At 36.4% G+C, this 21,815-nt stretch overlaps 1 protein-coding gene across 1 annotated transcript in view; it reads right to left on the bottom strand.

Annotated features, from left to right (window-relative positions):
- Positions 1 to 11,236: 11,236 nt before the first annotated feature.
- Positions 11,237 to 21,815, bottom strand: part of LOC111580119 (zinc finger protein GLI2-like) — a 75,233-nt gene continuing 64,654 nt past the window's right edge. The window contains 5 exon segments of the mRNA XM_035956028.2: positions 11,237 to 14,123; positions 14,125 to 15,685; positions 16,030 to 16,354; positions 19,517 to 19,771; positions 20,604 to 20,768. Coding sequence (XP_035811921.2) covers positions 14,084 to 14,123; positions 14,125 to 15,685; positions 16,030 to 16,354; positions 19,517 to 19,771; positions 20,604 to 20,768 — 2,346 coding nt within the window. The 3' untranslated portion in view covers positions 11,237 to 14,083.

Below are 21,815 nucleotides of genomic sequence, written 5' to 3' on the forward strand. Positions count from 1 at the left end.
TGCCGATTCCTGCTAACTTTAGCCTCCAGACTTCCTGCTAATTTTGGCCTCCGGACTTCCTGCTAACATTAGCCTTCAGACTTCCTGTTAACGTTAGCCTCTGGATTTCCTGTGAACTTTAGCCTCCGGACTTCATGCTAACTTTAGCCTCTAGACGCTGCTTCTTGCTAACTTTAGCCTCCAGACGCCGATTCCTGCTAACTTTAGCCTCAGGACTTCCTGTCAGCTTTAGCTTCTAGATGCCACTTCTTGCTAGCTTTATCCTCCGGACTTCATGCTAACTTTAGCCTCTGGATGCTGCTTCTTGCTACCTTTAGCCTCCAGACGCCGATTCCTGCTAACTTTAGCCTCACGACTTCCTGTCAGCTTTAGCTTCTAGATGCCACTTCTTGCTAGCTTTATCCTCTGGACTTACTGCTAACTTTAACCTGTAGATGCCGCTTGCTGCTACCTTTAGCCTCCAGACGTTGCTTCCTGCTAACTTTAACCTCTAGACGCCACTTGCTGCTACCTTTAGCCTCCAGACGTTGCTTCCTGCTAACTTTAGCCTCCGGACGCCGCTTCCTGCTAACTTTAGCCAGGAATCTTTATTGATACGGGAATGAAAAAACAACAATATCCTGTTTTGTGTGATTTATTGACCCGTCCATCCGACCTGATCTCCTCTCTATGCTAACGTTAGTTTAGAACAGACAGAAATCCTGCAGCTGGAAGTCTTTATCAGTCAAATGTGAACAAAAGTCCCTATTTTGGTCATTTTAATGGCGATTAATTCAACAGTTTTTAGTCAAAGTGACAGAAAGAGCTGCAGTTTTAACTAAAAGTAGATTTTTTTCTGTTGTTTTTGTCTAAATCTGTCACAACTGAGACGTCAGCTGGGCGTCTGAAGCCTGATTTCATGAACTCTGGTGACCCCAGACATCCGGAAGGTGAGACGTTTCCATGGTAACCCCTGAACCCGAGGCGTCTCCATCTTTGATCCGTCTCCTTCCAGACGCTTGACGCCGTTCTTCTCTGTGTTTGAGTTTATTATTTCATCGCCCGTGAAAACAGACGTCAGGTCTGAACACACATCATAAACAGTTTCTGTGTGTTTTCCTGCTGCAGGGCCTCGAACAGAACACATGAAACATTCAGCTGCTGATGAAACGCTGCTTTCAGCTCATTAGTGTCGTTCCACTGATTAGTCTGTTCAGGATTCACAAACCAGACGAGACGCAGCATCATCTGTGGAGCTTCTAGACTCGTTATGGGAACACTGAACAGACAAATCACCAGAAAAGGTGCAGGATTACCAGAAAAGATGCAAAAATCACCAGAAAAGATGCAAGAATCACCAGAAAAGATGCAGGATTACCAGAAAAAGAAACAATATCTCAAGAAAAGATCCAGAATTACCAGAAAAAAGAAGCAAAGTCACCACATAAACTCAAAATCACTAAAAAAGACACTAAATCAACTGAAAAGTGATGCAAAAATGACCACAAACACACATCCCTATAAAATGTTGCAAAATCACCACAAAAAATGCAAAAAAATCACAAAATGATGCAATTTGACCACAAAAACACACTAACCTGCAAAAAAGAGACACAAAAACCCGATAAAATGATACTAATTCATCACTAAAAGTTGAAAAATCACCACAAAAGATTGGAAAATCTCCAAAAAAGATGCAAAATTTCTACATAAAAAGAAGCAAAATCAACACAGAAACTCAAAATCCCAACAAAAAGACACGAAATCACCTTAAAACTGATGCAAAAATCACAACAAACACACAAAAGTCAACCCAAATATATGGAATTTCAACACAAAAATCAGAGACCTGATAAAATGATGCAAAGTGACAACAAAAAACACTTACAACTCACCTGAAAGACTCAAAAGCACAACAACAAGTTGAAAAATTCCACCACTGGAATTTCTGCATCAGTTTTATGGTGATTTAGTGAGTTTTTGTGGTGACTTGGCGTCTTTTGTCTGGTTTTTGTGTCTTTTTTGGCTAGTTTAATGTGTTTTTGTGGTCAAACTGCATCATTTCTGGTGTGACTTTTGTGTGTTTGTTGTGATTTTGCAACTTTTTATGGTACTTGTGTCTTTTTAGGAGGATTTCTTGTCTTTTGGAGGTAGTTTTACATCTTTTTGTGGTCATGTTTCATCTTTTTGTGGTAACTTTATATAATTTTATCTGATTTTTGTGTCCTTTTTTAGTAGGCTGTTTTTGTGGTGAAATTGGATACTTTTGGGGTTTCTTTGTGTGTTTGTAGTGATTTTTACATCAGTTTTAAGGCGATTTAGTGTCTTTTTTTTAGTGATTTTGAGTTTCTGTGGTGATTTTGCTTCTTTTTTGTGGAAATTTTGCATCTTTTCTGTAGATTTTCCAACTTTTTGTGGTGACTTTTGCATCATTTTATCCAGTTGTTGTCTTTTTTTGGTAGTTTATTATGTTTTTGTGGTGAGATTGCATCATTTTGTGTTGATTTTCTATGGTTTAGTGGTGATCTTTGTGATTTTTTCATCCTTCCTGTACAGATCAGAGGAACTCTGAGACTAAAACTGTTAAATCTTGTATTTGTTTTGACTTTGCATCATTTTATTAGATTTTTGTGTCTTTTTTTGGTAGTTCAGTGTGTTTTTGTGGTCAAATTGTATCATTCTTTGGGGGGAATTTTGTGTGTTTTATGGTGATTTTGCAACTTTTTGTAGTGATTTTGAGTTTATGTGGTGATTTTGCTTCTTTCTTTATTGTGTTTTTGTAGTGAGGTTGCATCATTTTGTGTAAATTTTTAATCATTTAGTGGTGATTTTTGTGTTTTTGTGGTGTTTTTTAATCTTTCCTGTACAGATTAGAGGAACTCTAAGTCGAAAGCAGCTAAATGTTGTATTTTTCTGTCCGTCTGGTCTCTGATTCCTTCCTGAGGAGCTGAATTAAATCCTCCACATTAACTCCATGACTCCCAGGAGTCGGACCTGGAGGTTCCGGGTGGTTCTGTTGGTTCTCATCAGAACCCAGCAGCCGTCAGACGGTGACTCCTGGACGGTCCCGGCGTTCGTTGGTTCCTGGGAGAAGGAGCCCGAGGCGTGGAGGAGGCGTTTAATGAGGACCTCCATCCCTGCACCTCCAGAGAGCAGCGACCCGGAGGTTCTGGTCCACGGCGATGACCTCCCAGAGCTGCTGACGCCGCCCCACACCTCCAACCCCCAGAACCTTCTAAACCCCCAGAACGACTCCAGGGTTCAGCAGGAACATCTGCAGCACATCTGATTTATTCTACTTCCTGTTCCACCAGTGATCTGACGGCCGCAGGTTCAGGTTAATGAAACAGAATCACATCGACTATAAAACACACGAATATCTCCTTCTGCTGCTGTAACGGCGTCTAAATACAGACGTTTGAGGACGTCTTTAGTTCCACATTCTGTCCAGTCTGATCTCCAGTGGACCGGAGCAGTAAAACCACAGCAGAAGAACCCAGAAATAACCACAACTCCTCATGTTCCTTTGATTCAGTGCAAAAACGAGACACAAAACCACAAAAAATGAGACAAAAAATGAGACAAAAAAGTTACGCATCAACGAAACAATGGACAAATGACAAAAACAAGACAAAAAACACACAATACGACAAATAAAGCAGAACACAAAGTGACAAAAATAAGACAAAATACACAAGTGAGACAACGGAACACAAAACGACAAAAACATGAGATAAATGACAAAAGTCAGACAAAAAAAGACAAAAAGCGACAAAACATGGCAAAATATTAGAGAAATGTGACACAAAATGACAAAAGAACAATGAACAATCCAGTATTTTACTTTCTGATCTAAACAACTTGTCGTGGTCTAGAAATTATTTTAAATTTATAGTTTCACTAATTTCCAATCTGCAGTTAAAGTCTTCTCTGGAATTTTTACACTTTGAGGGCCGGATTGGACCCTCTGGAGGGCCGCTTTTGGCCCACAGGCCTCATGTTGGACACCCCTGTATTAGACTCTACAGTGTTATTAATTAAAAAGCTCAGCCTTAATGTTTAATTAGTCCAGTTAAACTCCAGTTAATCATTGTTCTGTGGTGTCTTATAGGAGTGATGATGTCATGATTGTGTCTGTTTTTGGTAGTTTAGTGTGTTTTTTATTGCCACAGTTTTGCGATGACTGTTGTGTGTTTGTGGTGATTCTCCATCTTTTTGTGGTACTGTTGTCTTTTTAGAAGGATTTTGCATCTTTCTGTGGTCATTTTGAGTCTTTCAGGTGATTTTACATTTTTTTGTGGTGATTTTTGCATCATTTTATTGGGTTTTTGTGTCTGTTTTTGGTACTTTAGTGTGTCTTTGTGGTCAAATTGCATTATTTTGTGATTTTTTCAACTTTTTGTAGGGATATTGTGTGCTTGTGGTGATTTCTACATCCTTTCTGGGGTGACTTTTGTGTGTTTGTTGTGATTTTGCAACTTTTTGTGGTACTTTTGTCTTTTTAGGAGAATTGTATGCCTTTTGGAGGTGGTTTTACATCTTTTTTGTGGTGCTTTTAAAACTTTGTGATGTAATTTTGAGTTTCTAAGATGATTTTATATTTTTTCTGTGGTGACTGCATCATTTTATCAAGTTGTTGTGCCTTTTTTTGTCAAATTGCATATTTATACGGTGACTTTGCATCTTTGTAGCTGGTTTTTTGTGTCTCTTTTTGGTAGTTTAGTGTATTTTGTGGTGAAATTGTGTAATTTTGTGATTTTTGCATATTTTTTACAAGGATTTGTGTGTTTGTGGTGATTTTGCATCATTTTATTGGGTTTTTTTGTCTTATTTTGGGCTTATTTTGGGCTTATTTAGTGTGTTTTTGTGATGAAGTTGCATATATTTGGGGTGATGTGTGTGTTTGCGGTGATTTTTGCATCATTTAATCAGATTTTTGTGTCTTTTTCTGAACGTTTAGTGTGTCTTTGTGGTGATTGTTGCATCAGTTTGTTGGTACTTTTGTCTCGCTGTAATGCGGTTTTTGAGCATTTAGCATTTAAAATAAACCATTTTTGTGTTTTAATGCACAACTTTAGATAGTTTTTAAGTTTGCTGCCTTGTTGTTGGACTTTGGTGCTTTTATTTTGAAGGGCTCCATGCAGTCTGTCGGTGTGAAATGGATTTTCAAATTAATGCAACGCTGCAGACAATAAAAAAGTGAAAAAACTGCAAAGCTGTCTTTTATTTCTGCAGCGAGTCCTTCAAAATAAAACCGATGTCCCATCAGAGGAGTAATGAGCGTTAATTTTAGATTCCAAACAGGAAGTTTAAAGGTTCTTCTGCAGCACGTTCCAGATGAAAACTTCTAAACGAGGCTGCGGCTGGAACTGAATGAGAATCAGAGGCTCGTCGGTTGTTTTCGTGGCTAATATCAGCGACAGATGGCGGCTGGCTGGAAAACAGATGTTATTTAGCATAAAAACAGGAGATGAATATTCATCAGCGTTTAGTTCACGACACCAGAATCAAAACGCCGCTTCAATCCTCCAACACAGAAAAAAAAAGAAAACAAAACTGCTGTAATCCAACACTTTACGCTCCAACGCACCGTAAAAAGAAACGTTTTATACAGATTTTAATGCTTCTGATAAATTTATTATTATTTACTGACAATCAAACATGTAATAATTAACAAAATAACTCTAAAACTGTCAGTTATTTAATTGAATTTATTTATTTTAAGGCTTTTACACAGATATTTGCTGATAAAATTATGAATATTAGGAACGTAAAATAGTGATAGTTTATTTTGTGGCATAAATTTCCTCTATTTCTGGATTTAAATCGGCAAAAAATAGAATAGTTTTTGTCATGAAACTGTGAATAATGTCTACAAAAAAACGGAAAATAAAAGATAAATAATAATGATATAAATTAAATTTGAAAAAATCTTTATTTTAAAACAAAATATAAAATTCCACAATTTTTACAGAATTATTTTATTTTTAGAGGATTTAAATGATAAAAAATAGTGTAATTTTTGGAGTGTAATTTAATTTTAAAATTTTTTTTTTTTACAAAAAACATTAAAAAAACTTAAGGTTAAAATAACAAGCAGAAAATTAATAAAAAGTTAATAACATTTTAAAAATTAGAAAAAATACAATTATTTTACAGATATTTGTTTTTATTTGAAAGAAAAAATATGGTTAAATAAATGATTTACAAGAAATAACAAATAAATAATATGTGAAAATAAATAAAAAATATATAATAAATTATAAATAAATAATAGATAAAGATATATGAAACATTGTGAATAAATAATATATAATAAATGATAATCAATAATATATATTCAATAATAAATGAATAGTACCTATACATTTTTTTTAATATTTTGAAGAATTTACAGGTTGCTTTTTTCAAAAATTACAGATAATCATATGTTTTAATTTACATATTGAAATAAAAAATGCAAATGAAAAAAAAACAAACTGTAAAACTTGTCCACATCAAAAATCTGTGTTTTTACAAACTTTTACACATTTTACTGCATTAAAATCTGTTTATTTTACAGATATGTGCTGTTATTTAAATAAAAATATGCATATGTAAATATATCTTAATGAAAAATGAGATTGTAAAAATGTTTTCATTTATTTTTCACAGATTTTAATTGAAATTTAAACAATTTACTAAACAAACTGTAAAAAATGTGAATAACTTCTACAAATCTTAAATAATCTTACTTTACAACATGTAAAATGTAAAATTAGACAAATTTCATTGTTTAAATTCCCTAAAATTTGAATAATTTCACAGATATTTGCTGTTATTTTCACAGTTTCTTTTCCATATAGTTTATTTTAGACTTATTAGACTTTATTATTATTTAGACTTATTTTGATGGTGCAGCTCTGGAGAAGCTTTTCCTTTGGTAGGAGGCTCCATTAAAGTTTCAGGGTTGAGGACCCTCCACTGTTTGACCTCCGAGGATTAATATTTAGCAGGAAGTGGCTCGATTCAAATGAGGCTCTTAATAAAACATGATTCCCTGCAGGGCCACACATGGAAAGAAGAGTTAAGAAAGAAGAAATAAAAAAGAGGAAATAAAAAAGAAGAAATAAAAAAAGAAGAATTCTGGATTCATGGAGCTTCAGGACTTCATGTGTCGACACGTTTAAATGAAAATAAAACAAAATAAATCAAAATAAAGCACATTTAATGGTGGAAAACTGTAAAGTCTTAATAGAATAATCATATTTTAATACAGTAAAAATAGCACTATAATGCTTCCACCACCATGCTTTAATCATGATGCTGCCACCACCATGCTTATCTTTAAACTAGTTATTTTTTTGTTTTTTGTTTTTAAATGCAGTAAAACTAAAAAAAATACTTACTCTTATTAACATACTTTATTGATGTGGATGTTATTTACAGTTTTTAAATTAAACACATGAATTAAAACCAATTTTCTTCTAATTTTGCAACATTTTCTGTGTAATTTATACAAATCCAGGTGTAATCTGTAAAATAACAGTGGAAAGTCCTGTTAAACTATGCTATAAATGTGTTTTTAACAGTGCATCATGTTATAGTTTCATGTCAGGAGATAATCGGTGTCTTGTTTTAACGCTGTGACTTTAAATGCCGTCATAATGTGAGGATATGATGGAGCCTCCTGGTCCTCAGAGGATGAACCCTCTACATATTCATAACGTCCCAGATCCAAATGGAGGCCGACGGACTCCTCAGCTGCCGCTTCGACCACCGGCTCCTCAGATTGATTCATAAATTAATCAGGCCTCGGAGCTCCAAGGGGAATTTCCATTTTGGCCTAATAGGAAGGAGCGAGGCCTCGATCCATCATCGGCCTCGTTGGCCTGTCACATGGTCGCTAACGACGCCGCCATGCTGATGAGGTGTCAGAGGGAGAGTCTCCTTCACGTCGGCCTCCATTTTGGCTCTTGGCATGTCGTCACGGCGACACAGCGGCGGACGTACAACAGCGGAAGTGAAAGTTTAGCTTTAAATCAACAGATCTCTATTTGTTTATTTCTTTATTTATGTATTAATTAATTAATTAACTTATTTATTTATACTCTGTGTATTTCTCTGTTTATTTTTCCCTCTTTATTTTTTCTCTACTTATTTAGTTATCTATTTATATTATTCTTTCTTTCTTTCTTTCTTTCTTCTTCATTTTTTTATGTATGTCCTAAAAAAATAATAATGGAAATCTATTTGATATTTAGCAAAATTTCACACATTTTCTTTTTTCCCTAATAAATAAAACTGACTAATTAAATTTTAATACAGCAAATAAATTTCCCCAAATTCTTAACATTTTTTTCTTTTTTGTTGCATTTTTTGTTATTAAAACATGTTTTTATATTAAATGAATGTTTTTCTGTGTTTAAAATATCGATAAGCATCAAAAATCTGTTAAAATACACTTTTTATTCATTTTTTTTTGCATTTTTTGTAATTAAAAGTTTTTTGACAGAAATATGAAATGAATGTGTTTTTATCTGTTTGAAATACCGATAAATATCAAAAATCTGCTAAAATAGAGTTTTTATTATATATATTTTTGCATTTTTTGTCTTTAAAACACGTTTTCACCACCAAATATGCAATAAATGTGTTAACTGTTTAAAATCATCAGAAATGTGTCAGAATCCAGTAAATCTGCTCCTGGAAGTCCCTTATTATTTAGTATTTCTATTTATTTCCTCTTATATGTGATCTCTCTTTAGAAAGCGTCCTCTGAATGCGAGCCTGTCCTGCTGCTGTTGGTTTTATTTCTTTCTGATCTCTGACGGGATGGGAAGCGACGAGCTGCTGCAGATGAAACGAATCCTCGGCTGAGTTCCGCTGTTTCATGTTTTCCTCCTCTGGGTCGATCCGTCGGCGCTCATTTCCAGCCGGACGTCGAGCTGCTGAGGTGAGTCGAGGTCGAGGAAGTTTAGTTCAGCTCCTCAATTATTCAGGAGGAAGATCTGGAGTCGACAGAACTCCTGTTTCCTGTTGGTTTGTGACGAAACAAACTTTAGTCCATTTTACTGCTTTACACCATAAAAGTGACTGGTTTGGTCCCAGTTTTAACTTTTCTAGGACTGGTTTCAGACCATGTTAGACGGGCTTTAGAACTTTTTTTTGGTAACCCCAAGAACACTAAACCTACCGCCAAGCATGGTGGTGGCAGTATCATGCTCTGGGACTTTCTAGAAGTGTCTAGACTGGTTTCAGACTGTTCCTAGGACTGGTTTACTACTGGTTGTTGTGACTGGTTATGGACTGGTTTCAGACTGAGTGTTTGACTGGTTTACAACTGGTTCTTATGACTAGTTATGGACTGGTTTCAGACTGTATATTAGACAGCTTTTGGACTTTTGTAGGAGTAGTTTAGGTTTGATTTTGGTCCTGATTTTAGACCTTTTTGGTCTTGGTTTCAGCCTGTCTTAGGGGGGGATATAGACTTGTTTTTAACCCAAAGGACACCAAACCTACCATCACGCATGGAGGTGGCAGTATCATGCTCTGGGACTTTCTAGAAGAGCTTCTGGACTGGTTTTGGATTAGTTTTAGGAGTAGTTTAGGTTTGGTTTTGGTTCTGATTTTGGTCCTGGTTTTTGACTTTTTGAGGACTAGTTTCAGTCTGTTTCTAGCACTGGTAACTATTGGTTTTTAGGACTGGTTTAGGTTTGATTTTGGTCCTGGTTTTTAACTTTTTGAGGACTGGTTTCAGACTGTATTTTGGGCAGTATTTGGACTTTTCAAGAGTAGTTTGGGTTTGATTTTGGTCCTGATTTTGTATTATTTCGCATAAATCATGACGTTTTGGTTCTCAGCAGTTTTTTGCTCATTACTTTGCATTTCAGGACGTTTAATCTGGTGAGTTCTTGTGATTGTTCAGCCTTCAGGACGTCCAGAGCTGCTGTAGTTTCTGAGTCACTGAATCTATGATGAAAAAACTAAATCTTCTCTATGTGGGGACACAATAACACTGCAAAGCTTTCTCAGTGCTGCTGAATTATTCACAGAATAATCCTCAAATGACCCTTTTCTGACGTCACAACAGAGTTTCAGGTGTAAAACTGACCCTGAACGTTACTGTGGAGCTTCAATAGATGTGTAGAAAGATTCTGTAATGGTTCTAGAGTCGGTCACAACCAGAACCAAATGCAGTTTTTTTGTCATTAAAACATTTTTTTTTTACCACAGAAATATTAAATAAATGTGTCTTTTTCTGTTTAAGATACCGATAAGCATCAAAAATTTGTCAAAATCCAATTTTATTACATATATATTTTGCATTTTTTGTCTTTAAAGCACGTTTTTACCCCCAAAATTTTAACTAAATATGTTTTTATTTGTCTAAAAATACCAATTGGCATCAAAAATCTGTCAAAATGCAGTTTTTATTATATTTTATTTAATTCTTTGTTGCATTTTTTGTCATTAAAAGTTATTTTTACCACAGAAATACTAAATAAATGTGTTTTCATCTGTATAAAATACCGATAAGCATCAAAAATCTGTCAAAATACAATATTTATTATATATATTTTGCATTTTTTTGTCTTTTAACACATTTTTATTACAAAAACATTTAAAAATGTGTTTTTATTAGATTAAAATGTCACTTTGCATTAAAATACTATTTCTATTACATTTTATTAAATTTTTTGTTGCATTTTGTCATTAAAACACGTTTGTACTACAAAAATAGTAAACAAATATGTTTGTATTTGGTTAAAGTACCAATAAGCACAAAAAAATCTGTCAAAATACAATTATTATTACATTTTATTTTATTTTTTGTTTCATTTCTTTTCATTAAGAAAAGTTTATCCCATAAAAATATTAAGCAAATATGTATTTATTTGGTTAAAATACCAATAAGCATCAAAAATCTGTTAAAATACAGTTATTATATTTTATTTTTATGTTGCATTTTTTTTTGTAATTTAAATGCATTTTTACCAGAGAAATATGAAATAAATGTTTATTTTTTTCTGTTTAGGATACTGATAAGCATGAAAAATCAGATAAAATATAGTTTTTAAAAAAATTTTATTTTGCTGTTTTGTTGTATTTCTTTTCATTTAAACGCATTTTTACCATAGAAATATTAAATAAATATGTTCTTTATCTGTTTAAGATACTGATAGGCATTCTGACATTGTCAGAATCTAGTTTTTGTACGTGAAAATGACCAAGAAGGGAATCAGAAATGACGACACAAAAACACCCGTTTGAAAAAATCAAAGTCAGCGTTGTATTTCTTAAAAATGTACAAACGATATTTACAGACATTTCGTTCTGCACAAACAAACAAACTGCTGCTGCGACGGCGTAGAAAAAGGAAGATCCTGCCCTCGGATGTTCAGTATTCAGAGCTGATCGGTCGATTCGTCAACGTTCCGCTTCATCTGACACCCGGACGTCAAAGTTAATCACTAATCAGATCCCGTCTCGCTGAGGGAAGCGATGATTGAACTCCAGCAGAAATGATCTGAAACAAAGCCGAGCTCCGGTAATTTACAGTGATGGTACATTCCAAGTACAGTTTAATGCTTAGCTGAGGCAGGCACTTAGAAAAGTGATCTTACTGCAGACCTGGACGACAACCGAAAGAACCGCTGGTGGCTGCAGTTGTGAACAAAACTCCACATGCACTTATAGAGATCAGTTATACCACAACAAGTCTGAACTTTCTGTGATAGAATGATTGAAACAAGAGTCTTTGTCACAAAAAAACTAACAAAAACTGATCAGAAATCTGTTTGGAGGTGAGATGTTTAACACCACCAAGCATGGAGGTGGCAGTATCATGGTCTGGGGCTTTCTAGAAGAGCTTCTGGACTGGTTTCAGACTGGATGTTGGACGTGTTCTGGACTTTCTTGGGACTGGTTTATGTTTGGTTTCAGTCTTGGTTCTCCTGGTTTTGGATGTGATTTAAACTTGGTTTTAGGATTTATTTCACTCTGGATCTGGTCCTGGATGAGGTCTGGTTTTAGATGGTCTTGGGCGGGTCTTGGACTTTTGTAGGAGTAGTTTAGGTTTGGGTTTATATTGGTTTTTGACATTTCTAGGACTGGTTTACTACTGGACTTTATGATCCGTTAAGAACTGGTTTCAGATTATTTTGGGCAGTTTTTGGACTTTTTTAGGAGACATTTAGGTTTAGTTTTGGTCCCTGTTTTGTACTGGTTTTTCACTTCTTTAGGACTGGTTTCAGACTGTATTCTGACTGGTTGTGAACATTTTTTGGACTGGTTTAGATTTGATTCTGGTCCTGCTTTGAGACATTTTGAGGACTGGTTTCAGACTGTCTTGGGTGAGTTTTAGATTTTTTTTAACCCCAAAAACACTAAACCTACCATCAGGCATGGTGGTGGCAGTATCATGGAATTGGAGCTTCACACAAAGTAAATGGAACAATGAAGAAGGAGGATAAAAACCTAAAACCATCAGCAGAAGGTTGATCTTGGACACGGTTGGATGTTTCAACCAGACAATGAGCCCAAACACACATCAGACGTGGTAAAGAAATGGTTCTATCAGGCTGGAATGAAGGTTCTAGACTGGTCTCCCCACAGTGCTGATTAGACCCATCAAGAACCTGAAGAGCCAAATCAGAAAGACGACAAGTTTAGTGGAACTGAACCAATTCTGCCCCGAGAAGTCAAAGAAGAACCAAAAGAAGAAGAGAAACCAGAAGATTGAAACCAAAAGAACCAAACTGATGTAGAAATGGACAAATACTAATATTTCTGTATGAATATTTTTGACATAGTAGTTTTTGCTTTATTTCCAGAAGATCTTAAAAAACTTTTGAAAGAAACAAAACACAGGATTGGGCCCCAGAGCATGATGCTGCCACCACCATGCTTGATCGTCAGTTTGGCGTTCTTGTGGTTAAAAAAAGTCTAAAACCCACCTAAGGTAGTCTGAAACCAGTCCTCAAATCAAACCTGAACCAGGCCAAAACAATGTTCTGAACCAGTCAGAATGCAGCCTGAAACCGGTTCTGAAAAAGTCTAAAACCAGAGCAAAACCGGGGCCAAAACCAAACCTAAACTACTCCTAAAAAAGTCTTCTAGAAAACCCCAGAGTATGATACTGCCACCAACATGCTTGATGGTCGGTTTGGTGATCCACTTAAGACGATCTGAAACCAGGCCTCAAAAAGTCTAAAACCAGTACAAGATCAAGACCAAACCAAAAGAAGCTACTCCTAAATAAAGTCCAAAATTGGTCTAACATACAGTCTGAATCCAGTCCAGAAGCTCTTCTAGAAAACAGTCCGAAACCAGTCCTAAAAACATCAAAAACCCAAGATCAAAATAAAACCTAGACTACTCCTAAAAGTGCAAAAACTGCCCAACATGCAGCCTGAAACCAGTCATACCAGTCATAAAAACCAGTAGTAAACCAGTCCTAGATAAGTCAACAACCAGTACAAAATCGGGACCCCAACCAAACCTCAAGCAGTCCTAAAGAAAAAGTCTAAGAACCAGTCCAACATCCAGTCTGAAACCAGTCCAGAAGCACTTCTAGAAAGCCCCAGAGCATGATACTGCCACCTCCATGCTTGACGGTAGGTTTGGTATTCTTGTGGTTGAAGGCCTCATCTTCTCTCCTCCAAACATATTTCTGCTCAGTTTTTGTTCCATCTGACCACAGAAAGAGTCTAATGAGTGGATCTAATGGGTTCTATTTAAACTGGCTCAGAGGAGTCAGCAGCTGTAGTCAAACATAAGAGAAGTTAAGAGACCATGGAACTATTTCCAGAAGACCTTTAGAGTAAATCTATAAAAGAACCAAAATACATGCTATAGCAAACACAGGAACCTAAAGACTGCTGTGATATACATGAATTTTTACAAGTGTAAGTAAATATTTGTTCACAACTGCAGCAAGGCAGAAAAACAGAATTATGGCTTTTCAAAAAAACAATAGAAAACTGTCATTTTCAATAATGAGCAATTAAGACTGTACATCAAAACAAGACGCTGCAGAAGTTTCTGGCACCAAATCCCATCAGTCCGAAGTGAATGTTTGTTGTGCGAACACATTCCTGTCAGAGGAAAGTTTAGTTTGTAGCTAAGAAATCAGGTTGAGGAACTTGCTTTCCTCTGCCAGAGGAGCCAATTTCCCCGATCTCCATGTTGCCCAGCGACACCGGCGGCAACGTGACCAAATTCCTGGGCGTCATGAGGCGGGAGGAGTTCTGGGAAGGACTCTGCAGCAAACCTGGACTCAGGGTTCCCGACACGAGGCTGGAGAGATCCCCATCGTCCAGCATGATGTCGAAGTCGATCTGCTCCAGCGCCGCCTGGTTCCCGCTTGAACCAGGAGATGCTGCGTAGTTCTCAAAAGAAGGTAGGTCCACCAGAGAAGGTACATGAAAGTTCCCATTGGGCTCAAATACATGAATCTGCCCCGTGTAGTGCACGGCATCTGAGTTACCACTGCAGTGAAGTCCTAACGCAGTGGAGAACTTGGAATCTGGTGGGTCCCTTGTTTGCTGCTGAGGTTTGGGTTCCGTTGGTGGCCTCGGCTGGAGAATCAACATCGGTCCTTCACAGTCCTCTAGTTGAACATGCACCGGCTTGTTTCCATTCCTGTCACACCAACTGATGCCTTCGCTGAACCTGCACTGAGATCTGACCGCCTCGTTGAGATGCTGGAAGACGTTTGTTCCCGGTTCAGAGTTCGGTTGAGTGCATCTCTGCTGATTGGAGCTGAGATTGTGATTAAGAGATCCAAAGTTCTGGTTTTGCTGGTGGACGACCAGGTTCCCTCGGGCGAGTCCTGAAGAGGCTTTGTACCACTGGATGGGTCCGTTGTTCCTCAGCGAAGATGGACACATCCCTGGACTCAAAGAGGGCAGAACCTGAGTGGACTGGTTCAGGTTCATCCTTCTCTGGTGGTACAACTGCTGCTGGAGGGTGAAGGTTCCTTGACAATCTTGGTGATCGGTTGATGCTCTGTTGGTTGCGTTGTTGAGGTCGGGCAGTGATGGGTCTTTATCCGGGGTGTTGCTTGTGTCCATGATGACTGAAATGCTGGAAGGGAAGTGTTGGACGAAAGCTTGCTGGGATAAACGCTGGTGATCTGCTGCAGGAGGCGTACGAGGCTGCATGGTGTCCAAGCTGTTGTACCGCTGCATTCGAGGCCGGCTGGAAGGATCCATCACCAGCTGTCTCACCGGGTCACTGGCTCGGCGGGGGATGTTGGACGGAACCTCATGGGGCATCAAGCTTCCATACTGCCTGGACGGAAGGACTCTGTTAGAGGACTGGAGGATGTGGTCCACGTAAGGAAGAGGTGTCAGTGGTGCCCCCCCAGTGGCAGCAGCGTATTTAGCCTTGAGATGGTAGTGCTGGGCTGGGGTCAGGATGAGGGGGCTCCCACAGCCGCCCAATTTCCCCCCACGCTGACTGGCCTGACTGGAGCGCCACGAGAAGTCGGCGGATATCGGGTCGTAGGAGTCCGCTGAGGTGACGTTGCCGGGGCAGTCGAGTTCGGAAGCCTGGCTGGAAAAACCAGGGGAGATGCCTGAGGACCGGCGGCTGTAAACCGAAGTCAAGGTGCTGGAGGTGCTTTCGCATCGATCCGACAGGTTTCCCACCACAGTCACTTTATCAGAACCAGGGAAGGACACCGGATCACCACCCAAACTGGGACTGTCCAGGACGGACCCTGAGAACAGACGCATGAGGACATTAATTGTCAAACCTGTAGGACTGCGAGGCGGTCTTACCATCTAAGCTAACCCTCTGAACCTCAGGTAGTTTCTGGCTCAGAGGAGTCAGCAGTTGTAGTCAACAAAACAACAAATTTAACTAAATTTCTTGTCTTGTTGACTCAGACCTGAGTCACTTAAATCAATAGTATAATGATACCGCCACCTCCATGCTTGGCGGTAGGTATCCAGAGGAATCAAAGCTCAATCAGAAGCTTGAAACCAAAAGAACCAAACTGAGATGGAAATGGACAAACTTAATCAAATATTTCTTGCTAGCAGGTTGCGGAGCTCGACTCACCTCTAGCTGGTATCGGTGGGAGTTTGGTGCCGAGGCCCGGTTCTGTTGGGTTGTTTTCCCACCGACACGAGTCCATCGCCGCCTTCAGCTTCTCCGTCTTGAGCTGCTTGAGGCTCTGGCTGATGCTGAGCTGCTTCCTGAAGTTTAGACCCGCCGCTGCGACGCCGCCGGATCCTTCATTGAGGTCATCGAGGGCGCTGAGGTCCTCCAGACTCCCCCCGCTGAGCACCGCCATCTCTACTCCACTGTCATGGTTGGTGGCGCCGCCAAGTGGTGATGGTTCGCTGCTGCATGATGACTGACCGCCAGGGCTGGACTGATGCACCTGAGAACCAGAGGAACACCTGAGAACCAGAGGAACACCTGAGAACTAGAGGAACATGTGAGAACCAGAGAAACACCTGAGAACCAGAGGAACCTCTGTCAGAACTGATACACCTGAGAACCAGAGGAACACCTGAGAACCAGAGGAACATCTGAGAACCAGAGGAACACCTGAGAACCAGAGGAACCTCTGTCAGAACTGATACACCTGAGAACCAGAGGAACACCTGAGAACCAGAGGAACATCTGAGAACCAGAGGAACACCTGAGAACCAGAGGAACCTCTGTCAGAACTGATACACCTGAGAACCAGAGGAACACCTGAGAACCAAATATGGCTGCTCATTTAGATAAAAACATTCAAAATGGCCACCGTTTTTCAAGATTCAACACTAATTTCATATTTTTGATATTTTTAATGATTAACATGTAAATTAGTACCTTTTCTATAATTGTATTTAATTATTGATGAATATTATCTGTGATTTAAACAGGAAAATTTAGTAAAATAACAATAATTTTTTTAAACAATATACATAATTTGTATTTCAAATAAAACTCAAATATCTGTAAAATGTTTATTATTGATTCGGATATGGCAAAAATAATAACAATAATAATAATAATGTGCATAATATTTTAGTATTTTAAGGTTAACATGTAAATTAATACCTTTATTCTGTAATTAAAATAAAAAATTACTGAATGTTATCTGTAATTTAATAAAACAGTTAGTTATAAAAATGTGCAAAGTAACAGTTATTTTTTAAACACGTTTTAAACAATAATTAATATAAATAATTTGTAATGTAAATAAAAATCACAAATGCCTGTACAGTAATGTTTATAGTTGATTAAATACAATAATAATAATAATAATAATAATAATAATAATAATAATAATAATAATAATAATAATAATAATAATAATAATAATAATATTTTTATTTTAAAGATTTTTCTTTTAGGTTAAAATTTAATGAATACCTTTATTCTGTAATTTAACAAAACAAGAAAATCCTATAAAATAACAGTAATTTTTTGTTTTCCCTCATATACATAATTTCCTTTTAAATAACAGCAAATATCTGCAAAATAGCAAAATATTTTAAAGTTTTAAATAAAGTAAAAATTGTGAAATTTCTCTCCATTTAAAAAATACAGATTTTTGATGCGGACATTTACAGTTTGGAACTTTTTTTTTTACAGTTAACATGTAAATTAATGCTTTTTGTTGTGTTTGAATTAGATATTAACTGTAATCTAGCAAAAGAGGAAAAATAAATGTAAATAAAAAACATTTTTCAATCCTTAATATACATATTTTCTTTCAATATTAGTAAAAAAAAAAGGTGTGTAATTCTTCAAAAAAATGGTAAAAGAACAAATCACAACATGTAAAAATACAGATTTTTGATCATAATTATAAAAAACAGGAAAGATCTGTAAAATAGCAAGAATTTTATAAAATATATTGATTATATTTTACCAATTTTCAATCCTAAATACACATAATTTTCCTTCCAAATAACAGCAAACAACCTGAAAAAATTATTTAATTTATATATAGTAAAATACTTTTTCTCGTGTCATTTTTGCATGTTTTCTTTCATTTTGAGCCTAATTTCTTTCATTTTTGCACATTTTTTTTCTTCATTTATGCTGTTTTTCTCGTCTTTTTGGGTCATTTTGCACTTTTTAGTTTTATATCTGCTTCTTTTTATGTCGTTTTTCTTCCTTTTGTGTAATTTTTGTTTATTTTACATCTTTTTTGTGCCCCTTTTCTGTCATTTTTACATGTTTTTTGTCATTTTTGCAGCTTCTTTTGATTTTGGTCATTTTTGTGCCTAATTTCTATCTTTTTTGCATTGTTTTGTGTACTATTTTTCATTTCTGCATCTTTTTGTGTGTTTTCTGTCATCTTAAACTTTAATTTGTTTTATTTCTGGTAGGTTTTGTGTAATTTTTGGTCATTTTTAATCTTTTTTACATAATTGTTTGCATCTTGTCTTTAATTTGGGTCATTTTATAACCTAATTTTGCACTTTTTTTGTTCTATATTTTCTTCCTTTTGTGTAATTTTTGGGTCATTTTGCATTGTTGTGTGTAAATTTTGCACCGTTTTCTCATCAATTTAGAATTTATTAGATAATAAAAGTAAAAAGATGAAAAGATCAGCTGTCAGTGAATCTTTTATCCACATTAATTGTACATAACGAGTGTTTTCTTGTCCCTCCGGGACAACAGAAAATAAGGATTCTCCACTATTCCTGCCTTTAATTCCACACAGCTCCGCCTGCTTCCCTCCAACATATTTAATATATTCGCTGCTGAAAAGCCGCCTTGATCACAGCTTGTAGTTCACTCAAAGTTTGAATTTTAATCCTGCAGAGACTTTTATCGGCTCTCAGATGGAAGTTTGATGGGCCTCTGCTGGCAGTTTGTGAAGGAAAAAGCTCAAAAACTCGCAACAAAAAAAGAACACATTCAGCTGAGAGTTTCTGCAAAAACAAAATACAGAATAATACAAAAAAAGACACAAAAGGAAGGAAAGTGACCGACAGAAATGGAAGAAAGTTACATGAAAAGTTGCAAAAATTAGAAAATGAGACAAGAAAAGATTTAAAAAATGATCAAAAAGTGCACAAAAAACCCAGAAATAAAACAAATGAACCATTAAGATGACAGAAAAGCACACATAACCAAAACAACGCATACAATACAGAAAAAAGGAAAAAAATACAGAAAAGAAGCAAAAATGACACAGAAATGAGAGAAAAAGGTGAAAAAAATCACATGAAAAGATGCAAAATGACACAAAATGGCCCAAAAATGCAAAAGCGACGCAAAAATTACAGAAAAAATGTATAAAAATGGCACAAAATATGCAGAAATTACGCTAAAATGACAGTAAAATGTGCAAAAATGACAGAAAAGATGTGAAAACTGATAGAACTTAAGTCCAAAAATGACCAAAACTAAAGAAAAGATGAAAAGATGTGAAAGGAAAGACATGAAAATGAGGACTGATGTGTTTCTGTGAGCTCACCTTAGTAAAGTCTGTCCACGAGGAAAGTCAGAAAAAGGAGAAAATGAAAGTAAGCGAGCAGAAGATAGTTTTAAAGGAAAAGAAGATTCCATGGATCTAAAACGGGATTTTTACCACCGAGTTTTCCGTCTTGATTCCTTTGACGTGCAGGAAGTCTTCCAGGCCTCTGGGGGCGCCGTCGGTCATCTTAGCGTCTCCAGGTTGCGCCTCGTTCTCGCCGTTCTCTCTCGGCCTCAGCGGCGGCGGATTGCTACTCTGCTTCCTGGTGACGTGAGCTTCGGGGCCGTGGACCGTCTTCACGTGTTTCCTCAGAGAACTCGGGTCGGTGTAGCGCTTCGTACAGCCGGGGATCTTACAGACGTACGGTTTCTACGGAAACGGAAAGAAAAACGCTAACAAGGGGCTGCAGATGGAAATTAGCTTAAAGCTAACTCTGGTGCAATACATCAGGTGGAAACATTTATGTTTAATATTGTACATGGTCCCTTTTTAAATAAGCTGATAATAATAATAATAATAATAATAATAATAACAAACTGACTCAAGACTAGACAAACTGATTCAGGACTGATCCTTAATGACTCAGAGTTTCCACAATGACACACGGTTCGTTCAAAGTGACTAAATTTTTCAGTGAAACATACTCAGGCTTGTCCCTAACGAATAAAATTATTCCAAAACAACTAAAAAATGCCCCAAAAAGACAACATTGGTCCCAAAGGACCTAAAATGGGTCGATAATGACTGAAACATTTTGCAAAACGCCAAAAACAGTCTAAAATGGACTGGATGGAATGCATTTTGGACGACTGTAGAGTCTTTATGGGCGTTTTTTTGTTGTTTTGGGACCAATGTGAGTCATTGTGGAGAGAATAAATTACATTATTTTTGGCATTTTAGCCACATTTTTAGTCACTTTGGACAGATTTCATTTTTCTTGGATTTTTGTTCATCTATTGAGTCTTTCTGGGCTGGTTTTACTCATTTTCAACAAACTTAAATTACTGACTTACAAGTTTGAGTCAATTGATTAAAAAAATGTAAATTTTTAGACAGTTTTTGGCATTTTGGAAAACTTTTGAGTCATTATTGACTCATTTTAGGTCATTTTGGGCCAAAGTTGAGTATTTCGGACGATATTTTTGTTGCTTGCTAAACCTGCAGCAGCTCCGTCTCTGATTACAGTTTGGTTCTTCAGTACCTCGTTGGAGTGGGTCCGGTTCTGGTGCTTGGCTCGGTCCGAGGCGTTGGAAAAGGCCTTGTTGCAGCCTTCGTGCTCGCAGACGTACGGTTTCTCTCCGGTGTGAGAACGAAGGTGAGTTTTCAGGTTTTCCAGACGAGAGTAGGCCTTGGAGCAGCCTTCAAACTGAAGCAGAAACAACAAATACGGTGAGATAAAAGGCAATAATGACAGAAAAAACATCTGCAAAGGTGTCAAAGATGTGAAAACTACTCAAAATTAGACAAAAAGATGCAAAAAAATGTGAGATTTATGGTGCAACAAACACAAAAATATGCAAAAATTATACAGAAAAGAGACAAAATGATGCTCGAATTATACAGGATTAGACGAAAGATGCAAAAAAATGGAACTAAATTAGACAAAGGGATACAAATTACACAAAAAAATCTGCAAAAATTGAACAAAAAAGCCAAAATCAAACAAAATTCTGCAAAAATGACAGAAAAAAGACAAAAACATGTAAAATTACACAAAAGGGGCAAAAATGACACAAAACTAGACAAAATTTTGCAAAAAAAGACACGAAAAGAAAAAAATTATACATAAGACAAAAGATGCAAAAATTAGATCAAAAAATGACCACAGCAAGATGTAAAATTACACGAAAAGATACAAAAAATGACACAAAATTAGACAAAGTGATGCAAAAACAACACAATATCTGCAAAAATTACATAAAAGATGCAAAAATAAAACAATATTAAACAAAAATCTTAAAATTAGACAAAAAGATCAAAAAAGATGAAAAATTATACAACAAAAATGTGCAAAAAGATGCAAAAATATACAAAAATTAGACAAAAAAATGATCAAAACAGTACACAAAAGATGTAAAAATTAAACAAAACTCTAAAAAAATTATTGAAAAAAGACTTAAAAAGACACAAAAATTAGACAAAATTCTGCACATGACAGAAAAAAGAGACAAAAAGATGCAAAATTACACAAAAGGTGCAAAATAACACAAAACTAGACAAATTATGCAAAAAAGACACAAAAAGATGAAACATTATACAGAATCAGACAAAAAAATGCAAAAAAGACAGAAAAAATATGCAAAAATTAGATTTAAAAAATGACCAAAACAAGATGTAAAATCACACAAAATTAGAAAAAATGACGCAAGAAACGACACATCTGCAAAAATTAGATGCAAAGACCCAAAAAGAT

The sequence above is a fragment of the Amphiprion ocellaris genome, chromosome 24, assembly GCF_022539595.1.
Source record: "Amphiprion ocellaris isolate individual 3 ecotype Okinawa chromosome 24, ASM2253959v1, whole genome shotgun sequence".
Lineage (NCBI taxonomy): Eukaryota > Metazoa > Chordata > Actinopteri > Pomacentridae > Amphiprion > Amphiprion ocellaris.